Below are 16045 nucleotides of genomic sequence, written 5' to 3'. Positions count from 1 at the left end.
ACACAGAGAGCAAACCATGGGCTGCCCACAATGCTTTATTCATTCAGAATTCACAATCATTACTCACGATTCAGGGAAAACTGGGAACCAGTGCTCTAAAAAGACCAAAGCCTGAAGTGGTAGGATTATTCTATGAGGACAGCATTTCATTTTATTACATTAACATTGCCTTACTCAGTTTTGCCAAGCCTTCACTCTGGCTTTGATATTAAGCATGTTCATCATCTACTACACCTACACCACATTTATATACGCATGTCTGGTACCTGAATTCAGAAAAGGGTTAGGCAGAATCCCAAACCACTAAAAATTAGTTATCACTTTTGTAGCTTCATAAGCATCTAAAGCTAAAAAGCCGTGAAGGTTACTTATAAGTACAAAAGGCACCATCAAGAATTTATTACCTAAAACTTTATGACTCTTTACATGATCTATCAACCAAGTGGGATTTATTCAGTCTTATCTCAGGCAAATTGTGGTGGCAATAGACAGGTCTCACCCACCATGCCAGTCTGTTAGTCCCATCTGAAGCAGTGAAGCAGTGCAGAAGATACTTTTTTTAGATTTTTTTTTTTTAAGACATTAGTTATTCCTCTTGTCAGCCCTGAAATTCAAGGAAAGAAATGGAATAACTGCCAACTTCTGGTGCTGACATTTATCTTTAGGGATGCGGTGTCTTTCCTGTAGTTATTGACTACCTGGAATGAGAAATATTTAGGAACTCCCTCAACAATTTCCAGATGAATGCGTATTATCTCAGTAAAAAATGTTCCACATTATGGGAAGGCTGGTAAAGGAAGAAACAGGAAGTGTGGAGTCCTTTCCAAACTATCCTGCTCCCACTTCAGTCTAGTAGTGGGTTTCTGTGGCTGGATTTTGATAGCGGGAGGGCTACAGGGGTGGCTTCTGTTAGAAGCTGCTAGAAGCATCCCCTGTTCTGTGGAGCCAATGCCAGCCGGCTCCAGGAAGGACTTCCTGCCGCTGGCCAAGGTTGAGCCAACTAGGAGTGATAGTAACACCTCTGTGATAACATATTTAAGAACAGAAGATTGTTGTGCAGAAGAAATTCCAGCCAGGGAAGAGCGGAGTGAGAACATGGGGATAACAACGTAGACACCAAGGTCAGTGCAGGAGGAGGAGGAGAAGGTTCTCCAGGTGCCGGAGCTGAGGCCCTGCAGCCCATGATGCAGACCATGGTGGAGCAGGTGGATACATGAAGGAGGCTGTGACTCTGTGGGAGGCCCAAGATGGAGCAGGGTCCTGCTGGAGACCTGCAGGAGAGGGTAGCCCACGCTGGAGCGGGTTTATGCCGGGCAGGACTTGTGGCACCTGTGGGGGACCCACACCGGCACAGCTCATTCATGAAGGACTGCACCCCACGGAGGAGGGACCCACGGGACACTCAGTTTGGGATGGACTGCTGCCCGAGGGATGGACTCACACTGGAGAGGTCCATCAAGGACTGTCTCCCATGGGAGGGACCCCATGGGAGCAGGGGAAAGACTCCTCTCTCTGAGCAGTGTCAGAAACAACAACTGACCTCAACTCCCATTCCCTGTCCCCCTGCACCGCTGGGGGGAGGAGGGAGAACATAGAAGGAGGGGTGGGGGGAAGGTGTTTTTAAGACTTTTATTTCTCACTCTTTGGGTCTTATTCTGTTAGTAATAAATTTAAGTACAATCCCTAGACTTTGAGTCTGTTTTGTCTGTGAAGGTAATCAGTAAGTGACCTCTCCCAGCTCTTAACTCATGAATCCTTAGCTGGTTTTTTTCTCTCTCCTCTGTCCAGTTGCAGAGGGAGAGTGAGAGAGCAGCTTTAGTGGGTACCTGGTATCTGGCCAGGGTCAATCCACTACAGGAGGCTACTGCTAATTTGTGTTCGGCTTGCCCGCAGGTTTTCCCTAACTAGAAGCATAACCCACAGTCATTGGTCACCTTTGCCTTTTGGGGACACAGTTGTTTAGGCCCTGCTAACTACAGACTGCTTCACAGAGCTCAGAAAATGAGGAATAACCAAAAGCTTAATTTTGCAACTAACAACTTGTTAGGCTCTGTTTGTGCCACCTGACTTCAAAGGGACGGTTTCTTTTTAATCAGCCAAGGAAGAAAAGAATTTGTATGCAAACAGAATTAAGCTATCAGTAAAGCACAACAGTTGAATGTGGATTCATTAAACAGGGATGCATCTGAGGACTAAATTAAGCATGGAAAATAGAAGGGGGGAAAAAAATCTATATCTTAAAATGTGATAGGGTCCATTTACTAGATAAGATTACTTTTCTCTGCAATACATTACCCAAAGGCACTTCCAAAATTGAGGGAGTACATTACATGGTACTAATCAGAACTTTTTTCCTAAGTAGGTCAGATGTTGAAAGAAAATCTTGAAATCTTATGCACTGTTAAAAGAAAAATCTCCTGAAAGCAGTACACCCAAGGTGCTAATCACTTTCTAAAATATAAAAACCTTCTACATAAACATTACATGTAGCACTTTAAAATGCACAGTCACACACCTGAGGCTGTTCTTTCACTGTCATTTTAATTTAGTCTGTAATAACAAAATGAATTTTAATTAGATGAATGAATTTATTTGCATATAGAGTTATTTAACTTCACAAAGAATGACATATTTAAAAATTTTTTTTTTTTCAGAAATCAAAACCTCCCCAGTTCCAAATGGTCAGGTGTAGTTAGACTTTAGACTTTGTTCTTTGTTTAGAAGATCATTAATATGACAAGATAAGGTTTGGGGTTTTTTTCTGATTTTATTTACAATAGGCATATTACACCATTGAATAGCTTTGATGGAGGCTATCCATCATGGGGAAGGACAGTGCAGGAACTAGCAAAACTGAGGGAGAAATACCTTTACTGCCAAACTTCAGAAGAGACAATTCTGACTCAGGTTCCAGGCAAACAGCTGTCACACTCTGTTCTATATGTATTGTCCTGTACTGCACATAACTTTGCAAATTCCCAAATTAAAAATCTCCTTAGTAGAGTGTGTTTTCTAGCCATTTTTCTAAAGCCTAATTGAAGAGATCCATTATTATCTTCACACCTTCTTTCAAAATTCAGAATCAAAGGGCATATAAGTCCACGGATGGGTACAGAAGAGAAGAGTTGCTGTGAATGTAAATGGCAACACCATTAACCTGTCAGAAGGCATATGCAATAAAGCTCTGCCTGCCTCCTGGGCTAACAGACAGCAGTTTAACTGCAATTAGGACAGCACAGAACCCTTGCTGCTAAGAAATATGCTCAATTAGTTTGGGCATAGTACCAACAGAACTTTCTGTAATCTCAGGATACAGTGAGAATCATTTTCCAGCTGTTTGCAATATGGAAACAGTAAACTAACATCTGTCTAAAAAAGACATATTGACTTACTGATGTTACAGCTATAAAATCAGAATCAGGATTATGAACTTTGCTGAAGTATAACTGAATGGGGAATGATGACTGGAAGGAGCTGAATCAAATTGGAAAATACATAAATTATGTGAAATAATTACTTTTCATTAAAATGGAAAATGGAAAGAAGTGAGTAACTTGCTGTGGAGTACAGGACTATACTTTGGCATTCAAAATAGAGCCAAAGTAAACCAGATGAGATTTAGAAAGGCCCAAGAGGAATTTGCACCTTTACCACCCAAAAAAAGCAGCTTAGTTATGCACTATATCCAAACTACTGCAAACTGTGTTTCAGCAAGGGCTTAACATAAACGAAAGATATTTTTTACTCTCTTTGTGGGTTTGGAGGGTTTTTCTGGTCTGCAGTTTGGAGGGACTGGTCTATTATTTTGGAGGGGTAAAGGTTTTTTTTTATTTTGTATTGGAATAAAGAAAAAATCTGGACAAGAAAATAGCTTGTCAAATAAGCTACTGCGTCTTCTGGAAAATGTAATAAAATACCATACTTTCATGAATATAGCTTGCATCCCTTTTAATGTAATTCCTTATGAATCAGAGAGTAGATAACCAAGACACTCACAGAATCACATAAAACCAAACACAGAGTCTAGAAGGCTGTCTTGCAGGAGGAACTGATTATTTCAGGGAAAAGTATTTGAAGGATGAGGGGTTTTCAAAATTAAGAGGATCCTACCTACACAGATAACTCAACGTTTCTGTCAAAAAGAAGGTTTGCTTTGTTTATTTTCTTCAGATATATAACCTATAGGCTATACAGGACTATTGGCTGTGTGTCTAAGAGTCACACTGTAATAAATAAAATGTTATTTTAAGTCCAAGTCAAAGTATGGAATGATTCCATATTTTCCCTCTCAAGTTAACTTACTTTAAGTTAATTCAAGGCAGCAAACATGGTTTTGTAAAATAGTATGTAGTCTTCCACACATTTGTTCTGGTCTACAAGTATGTGTTCAAGCATGAAAAATAACTTAAGTTAATTAGCAAATAACTAACTTAAGGAAGAACAGTCTTCAGCAGACATACTCCAAGCTTTGCCATGCCTTCATGGAAAATAAAGTAGCTCTCCTAATTCAATCTCCACACTAAGTATTCTTAGTAGACATGCGTGACATTAGAGAGAGAAGATTTTGGTTCTAAACCATAAATATTCATTAAGGAACTATTGCATGGCCTTTTCAGAAAAACACATGTCTGAGAAAAGATTATATTCTTTAGAACTTTTGCCAATTTATTATTAAACAGCATTCAACTGTCTGTAACATTTCTAAATGCAGCAATTCAGAGTGAGTGAGTACATGAAAGGATAAATCTGGTTCACACAGTCTAAAATCTTCTTCACAGTCTGGGAAAACACTACAACAGGGGAAAAAAATCATAAGAAAAATCTTCATCTGTCAGTCAAGGACTCTCTTGGCATAACTTCAAAACTTTACTCCCACTTTGCTATACGTTTTGATATAAAAGTTCATCCTTTCAAATCATCATGTTAGACTCAGCTAACAATCTTGCTAGAATCTGAAAACAGAAATCTGTAAAAGAGTAAAAAATGGTTGCAATCTCCAAAACACTCTTACGACTTCACACCTTTAAAATTCAGAGTTTTGTTTATTCTTAAATACTGTGTTCATCTGCCTAAGATAGTTTACTTACAGACCTCTTTTCTTCACTCCTCTCCCTATGAAGACAGATAAAAAAGAAACTGGAATCATAACATTAAACATGAAATGAATATGCTCTTCACGGTTTTTCAACTAATTGTAATATTTACTTCCAAATTTTATTCAGTATCTTCTGCTGTATGAAAACAATGTATTAATTCCTGCAATTTTGTGTCTTATTTTTAAAATATGCATAGAATTTGCAAAAGATGCCAGGTGAAAGAAAGACAGTGAAACCTCCTGAGACATAAGACTATTTCTTAAATAAATGGTAGCAATAAAAATCTTTTGCACACCAAAGATCTGACAAATAAGAAGAAATTAATGAAAATCTACAATTACCTGGATTATAAATTACAGAATCAGCAGCAGGATTGTTTTCATTTACAAAGCCAAATGTAATTATAAATAATGAGATAAGAGAGCTCCGGTAACAGCCTTGGTTAAGAGTATCACATTAGTGAGCTGAGCATAATTTGAAAAATATAACAACACTAAAAAGCCATCAGAGTGATGCAAATTGTCAGCATCTGCTATTTCACTGCAATAGTACATCAAATCCAGCTGTAAATATAGGGGGTTTTAAGCTTTTGCACAGAGTTGTACACTCTCCTGCCTCCTCTGCTTCCAAACAAAGATGTGCAATGATCATGCTCCATACAAGAATATTTGACAAAAAAATTAGGATTGAGAATACAATGATTTACCAATATTTATGACATAATAGGTGCTATTTTAAGCAGAAACTCAAATAGAACAAATGTTTTCCAGTCTCTATTGAAATATTCTCAAGTTTTTACTTGACAATTTCAGCTCTGTTCCTACAGAACTCCTATACACTATTCAAACTAATTCTGTTCCATTTCATCTTCCACCAACACTGGGTAGAAAATTGGATCAAAAAAAAATTAATCATACTATTCTGTGAATTGTATTATTCAAAATTCTCCATTAACTCTTGAAACTTACATTCTCATAACAATGCTGCCATTATCAGAAATATAGAGGAAGCAACTTAGAAGATTCAGAGAAGCTTTAAAATGCTACTACTTCCTATGAGCTACAAACCCTCCAAATTTGACTAACTTGGGCTGCATAACCACAATCATCCTTTTGGATTAAAAAAAGTGCTGGGAAATATCAAACCCCACCTTTACTCTAAAAACAACTGAAGTTACATTTCCTATAAGCACTCAGACACTGAAGGTGGGAATGCATCATGGAAATGAAATAAAATTCTAATTGTGGCCCACATGTCATTTGCCCTCCACAGTAACTACAGAAGATGAAAAATGCAGGTTGGACCTTGCAAATACCTATGATGGGAAGGGAGATTACAGATGGATGAAGCAAAGGAACGTGCAACTGCCACAGAGACATTCTGATGGAGCTGCTAAGTATCTTCTTCTATACACTGTGAAATCTGAAATGCTTCATTTCTCCCACATGCCTCCAGAGACAACGACGCAGATAGTGCAACACTAAAGACTCCCTCACCATTCCTCCTTCTGACCTCCTTTTTCCTATAGAAGTATTACGTGATCAGATTTTAAAAATATTATTTAAAATAGCCAACATACCCTCCCACTCAGAGCAGTGGTCATACACAGTATGCTGACTTGTACTACATTTATGTTTGAAAAAAAGTGCCACTAACTGAAAACCACATTGAGCACTACATATTTTCTAGTAAGAAGTTTGATTTTAAGGCCTGACCTGCCTTTTTGTATTATTATTTACTTTGCCTATGTTATGGATATAGAAACAGTACTGTTGTAACTAGAAAAGTGTATTTAGGAAGGATTGAGGGGTGTTCAGCAACCTTTCCCATAACATTAACACCACACAGCACAGAAATGACACAGGAAAAAGTTACTCTGGAATGATTTTACATTTGCTGGCACACCCTTTCACTTACTACTAACTGCAAGAGAAAAAAATTCAACTAGAGGAGGAAAACTGTCTAAGAGCAAGCTGTACTTGGGAACAGATCTCAAAAAAGGAGGTTTCTTGACTTGGAAGAATTCCTCTTCCCCAATATTCAGAATCCAATAAAGTTCATTAATTTCAGTGATAGTCAGTTGAAGAGTTAATATGAACAGTAAGTCTACATTGTTATGAGGCTTAACATCACAGATTTTGGAATGGATAATGTAACAATTGCTTAGAGATTAAATACTGGATTGGAAACATTGATTTGAAACACTGGACAGCTTTGGGGTCCCAAAGGTTAGGCTCTGGAAACACAGATAATTACATTTTAAGACTTCCAAGTCATAATGGCTACTTCTAAGACCAAAAATAGATGGCCTCAGGAATAATAATAATAAATATTATAATAATAATAATAATGGCCAGTCTTCGCGAACGAAGATTTGGGGAAAGGTCTTTTTACCTTTCCAGCCTGCGCAATGGATTTTTTAGGTGAGACACAGCATGCGCTGAACTGAGCCCACCCTTTAATCCTAAGGTTCATCTGCCGGGGCCAAGCAAGCTTGGACAATGGCAGTGAGGTCCTCAGGATGTAGGTTTGTTTAGAGTGACCTTCTCATAGATGGATGGCCTTACAGGGCTAACGAGCTCCATCTGCCTGGGGGACCGGGGAATCGAACCTGGGTCGCAGCGGTGAGAGGGCCACATGCTAACCACTAGGCCACCAGGGGTCCCCCTCAGGAATAGCACTAAGTATATTTCAGTGCCAGAGAGAACAGAAAAAAAAAAAAAAAAGAACTGACAATCCAATACCTTAAAAATTCAACAGCAGATCCCCCACACTGATTGGCTAAAATGTCGTATTTTTAATCACTTTTTGCCTGTCATTTTGCAACAATATTGTTACTAACATTTAAAAAATTTTCCTCTGCACACAGAAGACCTAAAAAGATATTTTTAGCCTGGCTTCCTAAGGAAATGAAACTTATCCGTTAGGCCCTCATCACAATAACTCTGAATTCATAGAGTGATTTCTGCCAGGTCTGACAGGGTGTAAAACATATTAGATTCCCAAAAATGGCAGCTGGAAAAGGAAAGAGAATGCAACTAGTGCTCCCATTGTGGGGCTGCCTTCGCTAGGCATAAGAGGGAACACCCGGAAGCTTCTCCCTGCTGTCTCAGAGACCAGGTTGCTGCAATTGTGTTGCTCAGGGGTCTAGGTGGAGCAGTGAAAGGATAAGGTTGGTTTTGTCTGATTGTCTTGTTTGCGGTAACGAAAGCTGGGATGATCATCTGTTTACATGATTCCTGTTCAGTTGGAAATGAAAGCAGTGTTGACCAAATCCTTCAGTAATATGTATCTTGTCACAGGTCCACCAAGACTTTCAAGAGCAAAGTGTATTTGCTGAGGATCAAGCATCAAGCACTGCAGTGCAGTGAAGGCTGAGAAGATGAAATTTGTTACTAACATGAATGAGGGGAAAATTTGAAAAATTCCTGCAGCTGAAAAACTACGTAAAAGAATAATAATAATAACAATAACAAAATTTGGTACAAAGGAAGAGATGACAATATTAAGGATTAAGATGTCTGCAAAATGAGCTTATTTTGTCACTTCATAAGAACATTGCTAATTACGCTCATGGTCCTCAGATGAGGGATGTGGATGGCCTCAAAAAGCAACATCTTTTGGAGCTATTACTACTCTAACTTATGCACTACTGTTAGAGTTTAATTTTTTTCTTCTTACACAACTTACTGGATGCTTTCTTTGATGGCTTTTAAAAGATATTGGTATTAAAGGTAAGTTATGTGGAAGCTTTCTCATTACAGCACATCCATATGTTAGAGCAAGAGGAGCTGACAGGCACAAGGTTGCTCCTAAGCTGAACCCTCCACAGTGCACCATGTTTTCTTGTGTGAGATTCACATGGAATTACTTGTACTGTTTTTCAGTATGAGATTATAAATAAAACAATAAAAATTTCAAATACTTATTTTTTTTATCAACCTCATGAAGCTCCTCAAACGTTTGGCTTAATGTTTTCATCTTTCAAAAGTAAATATCCAAATATGAAAAGAATACATAGAAGCCACTTTGTAAATACATCCTGTAGAAACTATAGAGTATCAATTTTGTTAGACAGCTTGCAGTAAAATAAAATTTATTAATGAAGAACTCAAAACATACTGACAAATTCTTAATGATGCCTTCCTGAGGAAAAACACTCATCACTGGGGGTTTTTTGCCTACTTGCTTGGGTTTGGGTTTTGGGCTTTTACTGCTAGGAAAATTATCATTAAAAAGCTCCTAATACATTTCATGTACAGATATTAAGTAAAAAAATATACAGATGACAGAATTTAGCTCATCTTACTAAATGAACGCTATAAAATAGATTCTGAACTGATGTGTCCTTCCCCAGCCTTGGCGTATATTTAGCCACATCACATCCACATGATCAATAAGACAAAGAGAAATAGTTGTAACAATTAAACTCCCTATTACAACTTTTGGCTGCATACTAAGAATCCAATCTAAATCTCATTCAGACCAGTACAGGCTAGAACCTTCCATTGCACTATTGCCAGGAAAGCAGGCTTGAACTTAGTACAGACTTTATGGCTAATTGACAGTTTTCTGAGTCCAGCAAGCACAAACCCACCTTATTTTAGCCTTAACTATATGTCTCCACTGTAACACTACCTCACTTTGGGTTATTTAGTGTATTTAAAAGTGAAACTACTAAAAAGTATTTGCTTGTTTATTTAGCCTATTATTTAGGATTTTTAACTACAATAATTATTACTACAAGGAGCTGCAACAGAAATCATCAAAGAAGAATTTTCCAACCACAAAGTCATAATAGCAACCAGCATAGAAGGCTTCGGTTTGTGAAGGACAGCACAGCATACTTCTCAGACAGCACATTTCTCTCACACTTGTGAGAGAAATCAAAGTTCATTTTTCAACTCATGCAAAAACTCAATTGAAATACCTTTCAGACTTTACAGGTTTGCATTGTTTTTTCAACTGTTATTATTACTTTGGCACTTAGCTCGTGCTTTGTCAAGTGAATATACCCTTCTGACCCTGCACGAAGTTTGTTGCTAAGGCAGGTATGTGTCTAGACTTATTTACTATTAACAACACAGAGGACTGTAATTTTTTTATGATTACGATATAATAACACAAAGCCATACATCTTATTCAATTTTCAATCACTAAGGATCACTTCCAATTCAACTTTCAATTTAGATCTTAAATGAAAAGAACTTACCAGTTAGAGCATACATGGTCTCGTTGATGTAACTTATGGTGGTTTAGAAAGCTAGCAAGGCTGTTCTGATATTAAAAGCAACAATGAAGGGAAGTGGTTAGTCAACTAGCTGGTTCTGTTATTCCCTCCCACTTCTTACAGCAGTACCTAATTGTGGGGTCATAATTCAGCTTACTACCCCAGTTTTTAATTTTGTTTGTTTAAAAAACAACAACAACAACCAAACAAAAAAACCAAAACACCCACACCACTTTACCACTTTTGAAGGTTTATTACAGTGTTTCAAACCAGATGTTCAATACCTATAGTCATAATAAGATACCAGATACAACATCCAAGCAGTACTAGTCTCTGTTTACTTGGAGGGAAAATTAAAAAAAAAAATCAAAGAGAAACAAAAATCTAGCTAACAGTAGTTTTTCTCATTGCTGCTTTGAAGTGAAGACAATAAAATGCAAATCATTCTGCATTAGTGGGAATGGAAGAATAAATTAGCTGTATATATCATTAGTCCAGTTACCTAACAGACCTGATCAAGCTGACTTTGAGTCAACGGACAGGAGTTTTTATGCAGCTATTTATGCTTTTGTACATGAATAAGGGATGCTATTCATAAAATATCAGTATTTTATAGTCACTTCAAGTGACCAAGGGTAATGAGAGACAGAAAAGAACTAAAAATTACATAATTATTTTTAATTAATGTTTAATTTTTGCCTTAAAGCCATATTTTTTTGTAATACACAATGTTTAACACCGCATGTAAAAGGAACACTGAAAGAATTAACACAATCTCAATGTCCTCATTTAGTAAGCTCCTTTAAACACCAAGAATTTCCACTTTTAGCAATATTATTTGGGAAAAAACCTAAGATGCTGTCCTTTGTTTCTAGAAGTGCATTAAAATAATATAAAACATATTAAGATGAGTTGGTTAAAGCTAAGCCACAGAAAGAGCCCAAGTTCATCTTTACATTTGTGGTCTTATGGTTTACTCAATGCCTTCCTTTGGCATCAAAATTTAGCGCCTACACAATCCAGGGTTTTAGTGTTTTGAGTACTTTAGATAAATCACAAACTAGATCAAAGTTCAACTTCTCTCTCTATCAAAAATACCCCACACAACCAAAAGCCAACACATGACTGAGGCCACAAGGAAGGAACTGCACTCCATGTCCCTCTGCGTAGCCCACATGTCCTGCCCCAGTCAGCAGACTACAGAATCTCTTTTGATTTCTTGAAAGAATGACATGGCCATCATTCAGCAGGACACTGCCACACTTCACTTTCTCTCATATTGCTTTTTTTCTTTCTTCCATCCACAGGGACTGCCCATCTAACACGATGGAGAAGCCATTTTGTAAGAACTTTCAATGTACCCATGAAAGTCTATCACGCATGCATCACCATCATATTTCACAGAAGGTCATTTCCCATAGAATTCTTGTTGCATATTCCCAGTAACAGCAACTAGCTGCATATTGCCAAGGCCCATTTGCTGTAGCTTGACAGTGCAAAAGACCTTACAATAGTACTATTAATTTCTACCATATTTAGTTACTAAACAGCCTCTGTGTAATCATGTCCCTTCCTCTGTGAGGAAAAGATAAAAGGATCTGGAGAGATAGAGATCCTCCAGAACCTGGTGAAAATGTAACTTGTGGAGGTTATTAAGAGACTACTCAGTAGGACTAGAAATGTGGACTAGGTTATGCTACATGCTTTTGATGCAATTTCCTGGTATAGTAAGCAAATATGTCATCTTCATAAACACATCACACTATTATAACTGCTGTGTGTTCCCCCTATCTCTATCAAAATACTGTCCCATAGTTTCACTTGATGGTTAAAACATTTATAGGATTCCAACATATATGTTGGAATAGCTTATAGAGACTGCTCAAAGCTCGCCTATAACCATTCCTTGTTAATGCTAAAGTTGTCCTTCAGCCTAAGGACAGCTTTTCCCTCTCTTGTAATGACTACACTGATGCAAGTAAATCTCAGGCAGTAGAGCAGCTTTGATGGCTTTCCACTACACATATTCAGGGAATATGTGGGTGTGTTTTTATGCAGAAACACCTTCCACTAGATCAGGTTGCACAGAGCTTCATCCAACCTCACCCTGAACTCTTCCAGAGATGGGGCATTCACAACTTCTCTGGGCAACCTGTTCCAGTGCCTCGCCATCCTCACAGTAAAGAATTTCTTTCAAATATCTAATCTGAATCTACTCTCTCAGCTTAGATCCATTCCCTCTTGTCCTATCACTACATGCCCTCGTAAAAAGTCCTTCTCCAGCCTTCTTGTAGGCCTCCTTTAACTACTGGAAGGTGCTGTAAGGTTTGCCCAGGGCCTTCTCCACCATGCTGAATAGTCCCAACTCTCTCAGCCTGTAACCATCTTTATATACTAAATAAACAACTATTATATACAACAACACACTATAATCCAAACCTCTATGAAAAGCCTTCAACATTTTTCATGAAAATCCACAAATATGGTATCTTTGGAACTCATCAGATCCCTGCATGTGAGTCTCCTCTGTATCTGCTTGTGCCTTTCTGCACATTATGAGACAGCAGGAAATAGAGCAGTTACTCAAATAAAAAAACAGAGCTAAATTACCAGTGCAAGGGATTGCATCATATAAAGGGGATACTATCTTCTTCTCCAGAAGAATCAATTAAAAAATCCTTTCAGTATCTGCTGAAATCTCAGCATTCATTTGTACAGTGTCCTATCAAGAAATAGTAAACTTTGAAAACTGAGAGCAGATAAAAGTTACTGTACTGGAGATAGTGCATAAAACTTTCTTCATTGGTCACAATATACCTAACTAATATGTATGCCACATGGTAAACATACCAGACATCCGGTCACCCCACACATTTTGGAATAGTCAACTATAGTTGTCTACTACTCTACTCATTCTACTTCTACTACGTTCAAACATTGCTGTGTTTGCTCAGACATTTCTACTAGGTTAAGACCACCACAGTAGAAAAAAATAGCTACTGTTTCATTTTGGAAGACAAAAACATGATAAAGTAGAAAAACTTTTATATATTAAATATCTATTTTTCTTACAGTGTAACTGTTAGTTATGTCATCCTTGCTGTCTTGGGAAATCATTAGAGTTCGTCTTTAAAAAAAGAAATCTAAACTGTTTTAATCCCCATTTAGACCAGCTGTTATACATTACTGAAATTCCTTGAGGAAGTGTAACTTTTACAAATTTGGACAGCTTGTTTCATTTCCCTAAGCTGTTTCTTTACAATATCTTTGCATAAAGGGCAAGAGGGAAAAAGAAACAGCTGAATCGAAAAAAAGGTGTTCATATGGACAAAGCAGAAATGGCATCTTTTAAAAACTAACCTGTTATTACTAAACATTAAGGTCTGTTCAATGGACCGAAAACACCCTCAATTAATTCTATAATGCCAGAGCTGCACATCCTAATGTGTGCAGCATGTTCTACAGTGTAGCCCTCAGCTACTCACAGGACTTTGGTTTTCTGGAATTTTTTTTTTGAATAGCAAAACCTTCCCAAGGCCGAGAGCTCCATGAGAGAAAAGCTTGAGAATTATTCAAATTGCAGCAGAATCAGCCCCAGTTTTCCTTTTTCAGACCACCTTGAGGCTTCTCCAACACAGAGACTCCGAGACTAAACAAGTACTAAATTAAATGAGAATGCTCTTTATCCTGTTTAGGGTTACACAAGGAGCAAATTTACTTTACAAAGATGTTGTATTTTCAGAGTCTAGAACACAAATGTAACTTATGTCTGCATTACTCTTGGTACAGGCCCCTCAAGCTGTTCCTGGATGGAGACGCTCCAAGAAGGTTCAGCACTGCCTACTCCATAAGTGATAGTCAGAAAGCAGCATCTCTATGTTCCATAGCCAGAAAAGAAACTTATTTTGTACATATTTGTTCTTATCTCACGTATCCTTGTCATGTGAAAAGAGTCTGATCATGCTGGCACTTCCAAAACTATTTTAGGTCTTTCCTAGACAATGTTTTCTCTTGCGATCCAATATCCCATTATTTTGATTATGTGATCTGGGCCATTGTTCACAGTTTGACTTAGAGAAAGAGACGACCAAAGTAAGATCCGTGAAGCTGTCACAAAGGCCTGACATCTGAAGTGAAACTCTTCAGTGAAGTTTACGACTCATTTTAAAACATAGGGTTTTGGGGAAATTTTTTTAGACACATCTGTCAAAACCCAGAGAAATCAGCAACTTATGCACAAGAACAAACCACCGATGATAAAAGCATAATGGTTTTCTATCTAACATGGTGTGATATTTCATTTGCAAAGACAATCATGAGTTTCCCATTTGTGCACAGGCATTTGGGCATGAAATTGTACCACCTTTTGTTGTAACATTTCTTGTAACAGCTCTGGGTTCTCCATGCTTACAGACACATTGTACTTCGTAATACAGTCTAGATGTTTCCTTTGCTCTCAGTGGGAAAGAAGACAAATCAAGCATTAAAGTCCGTTTATGCTAAAAATGGCTGTCACAGGATGCTCAAAGTGAAAAAACTTTAAATAAAATTAGATCAGACAGGATGAGAACCTTTTCCCTCTTTCACATTTCAGAGTATGCAGCAGCTATGGAAATAAGACAAAATACTAGCATGTACAAGTCAAATTGGGTATAATTTCTCCTTGAAGACTACACACTTCAAACAAGTTCAAAAATACTAAAGTTGGTTCCCAAAACCCTTTCAAAATTTCCTTTAACTTCTAGATGAATGAAAAATGGCATAAAATCTGGTGCTTGCAGCAGTACTTCAAAAAACTCATAATGATTTATTTTATTCACCTTTAGTTGCTTTTAAGGCTTCAATTTTTAGTTTATGTATTCCAGATATCCAGTCCAGTGTTCTAAAGAACCTAAAAATCAATCCTCAAAATGTGAGTCAGAAAAACAACAAAAAAAAAGAAATATAAATTCCTTGGCCAACTTGAAGAGTATTGACCTGGTATAGCCAACAAGTTTACGTTTGCAGGAGGAAAACTGGTACAGAGAATAACAGATTATAAATCTGTTATTTCAGCGTGGGTGAGGAGGAAGATTAAGGACAAGTGTCACTGCATTGATTCTGCAACTATTCTTTATCACATTTTTAACACATGGCATGGATGCACAAAGCTCCAAATGAGAGCATTTTGGATGGAGCTTTTTTTAAAATCACAAGAATAAACAAGTAAAATAGAGTACTAGGAGGGAACACCATAAAAACCACTTTGTTCCCCTTTATCAAAGAAAAATATCTTCTACTTTCTCTCCAAACTCAGTATCAAAACATATTCCAACTGTTGATTTTGGTCAGAAAACCTCAACAGGATTACTCCCCAACTGCCCAGATTTCACAGTTATAGTGACTGGTGATATTTTTGTATTCTCCTGCCTTCTTGTATATCATTTACCTATCGTTTAAGTCTCCAGGCTCCATCTGAAATTTGTATTAGGATGAGATCTGGACATGTATCAGCTATTCCTCTCATACTTAGTTTCACAGAAAACAAAGCTGGGTATGTAGCCCAGCCAGGTAATTACCCATGGAAGAGATCCCAGACATACAGAAAGATCATTTAATTCACTAAGATTTTTTTTTACCTTATCTTTTATTTCTAGAAGACAACTCAAAACACCTAATACATGCTTGTGCATTAAGGTTTTAACACCAGAAAGACTATCTTACCTCATATACTTCCTTT

General features: G+C 37.5%; 1 protein-coding gene across 2 annotated transcripts in view; it reads right to left on the bottom strand.

Moving 5' to 3' along the window:
- HDAC9 (histone deacetylase 9) overlaps window positions 1-16045 on the bottom strand; it is a 462804-nt gene that overhangs the window by 385034 nt on the left and 61725 nt on the right. Inside the window, exon 1 of one of the 2 annotated variants that reach the window (XM_027684601.1) lies at window positions 10309-10368. The exons of the other annotated variant lie outside the window; for it this stretch is intronic. Coding sequence (XP_027540402.1) covers window positions 10309-10324 — 16 coding nt within the window. The 5' untranslated portion in view covers window positions 10325-10368. Of the gene's footprint in view, window positions 1-10308; window positions 10369-16045 lie in introns of those variants that run through there. 2 annotated transcript variants of the gene reach the window in all.

This window comes from Neopelma chrysocephalum, unplaced genomic scaffold (assembly GCF_003984885.1).
Source record: "Neopelma chrysocephalum unplaced genomic scaffold, ASM398488v2 Primary Assembly neopelma1_67, whole genome shotgun sequence".
NCBI classification, from domain to species: Eukaryota; Metazoa; Chordata; class Aves; order Passeriformes; family Pipridae; genus Neopelma; species Neopelma chrysocephalum.
This window is presented reverse-complemented; position numbering and strand designations above follow the sequence as displayed.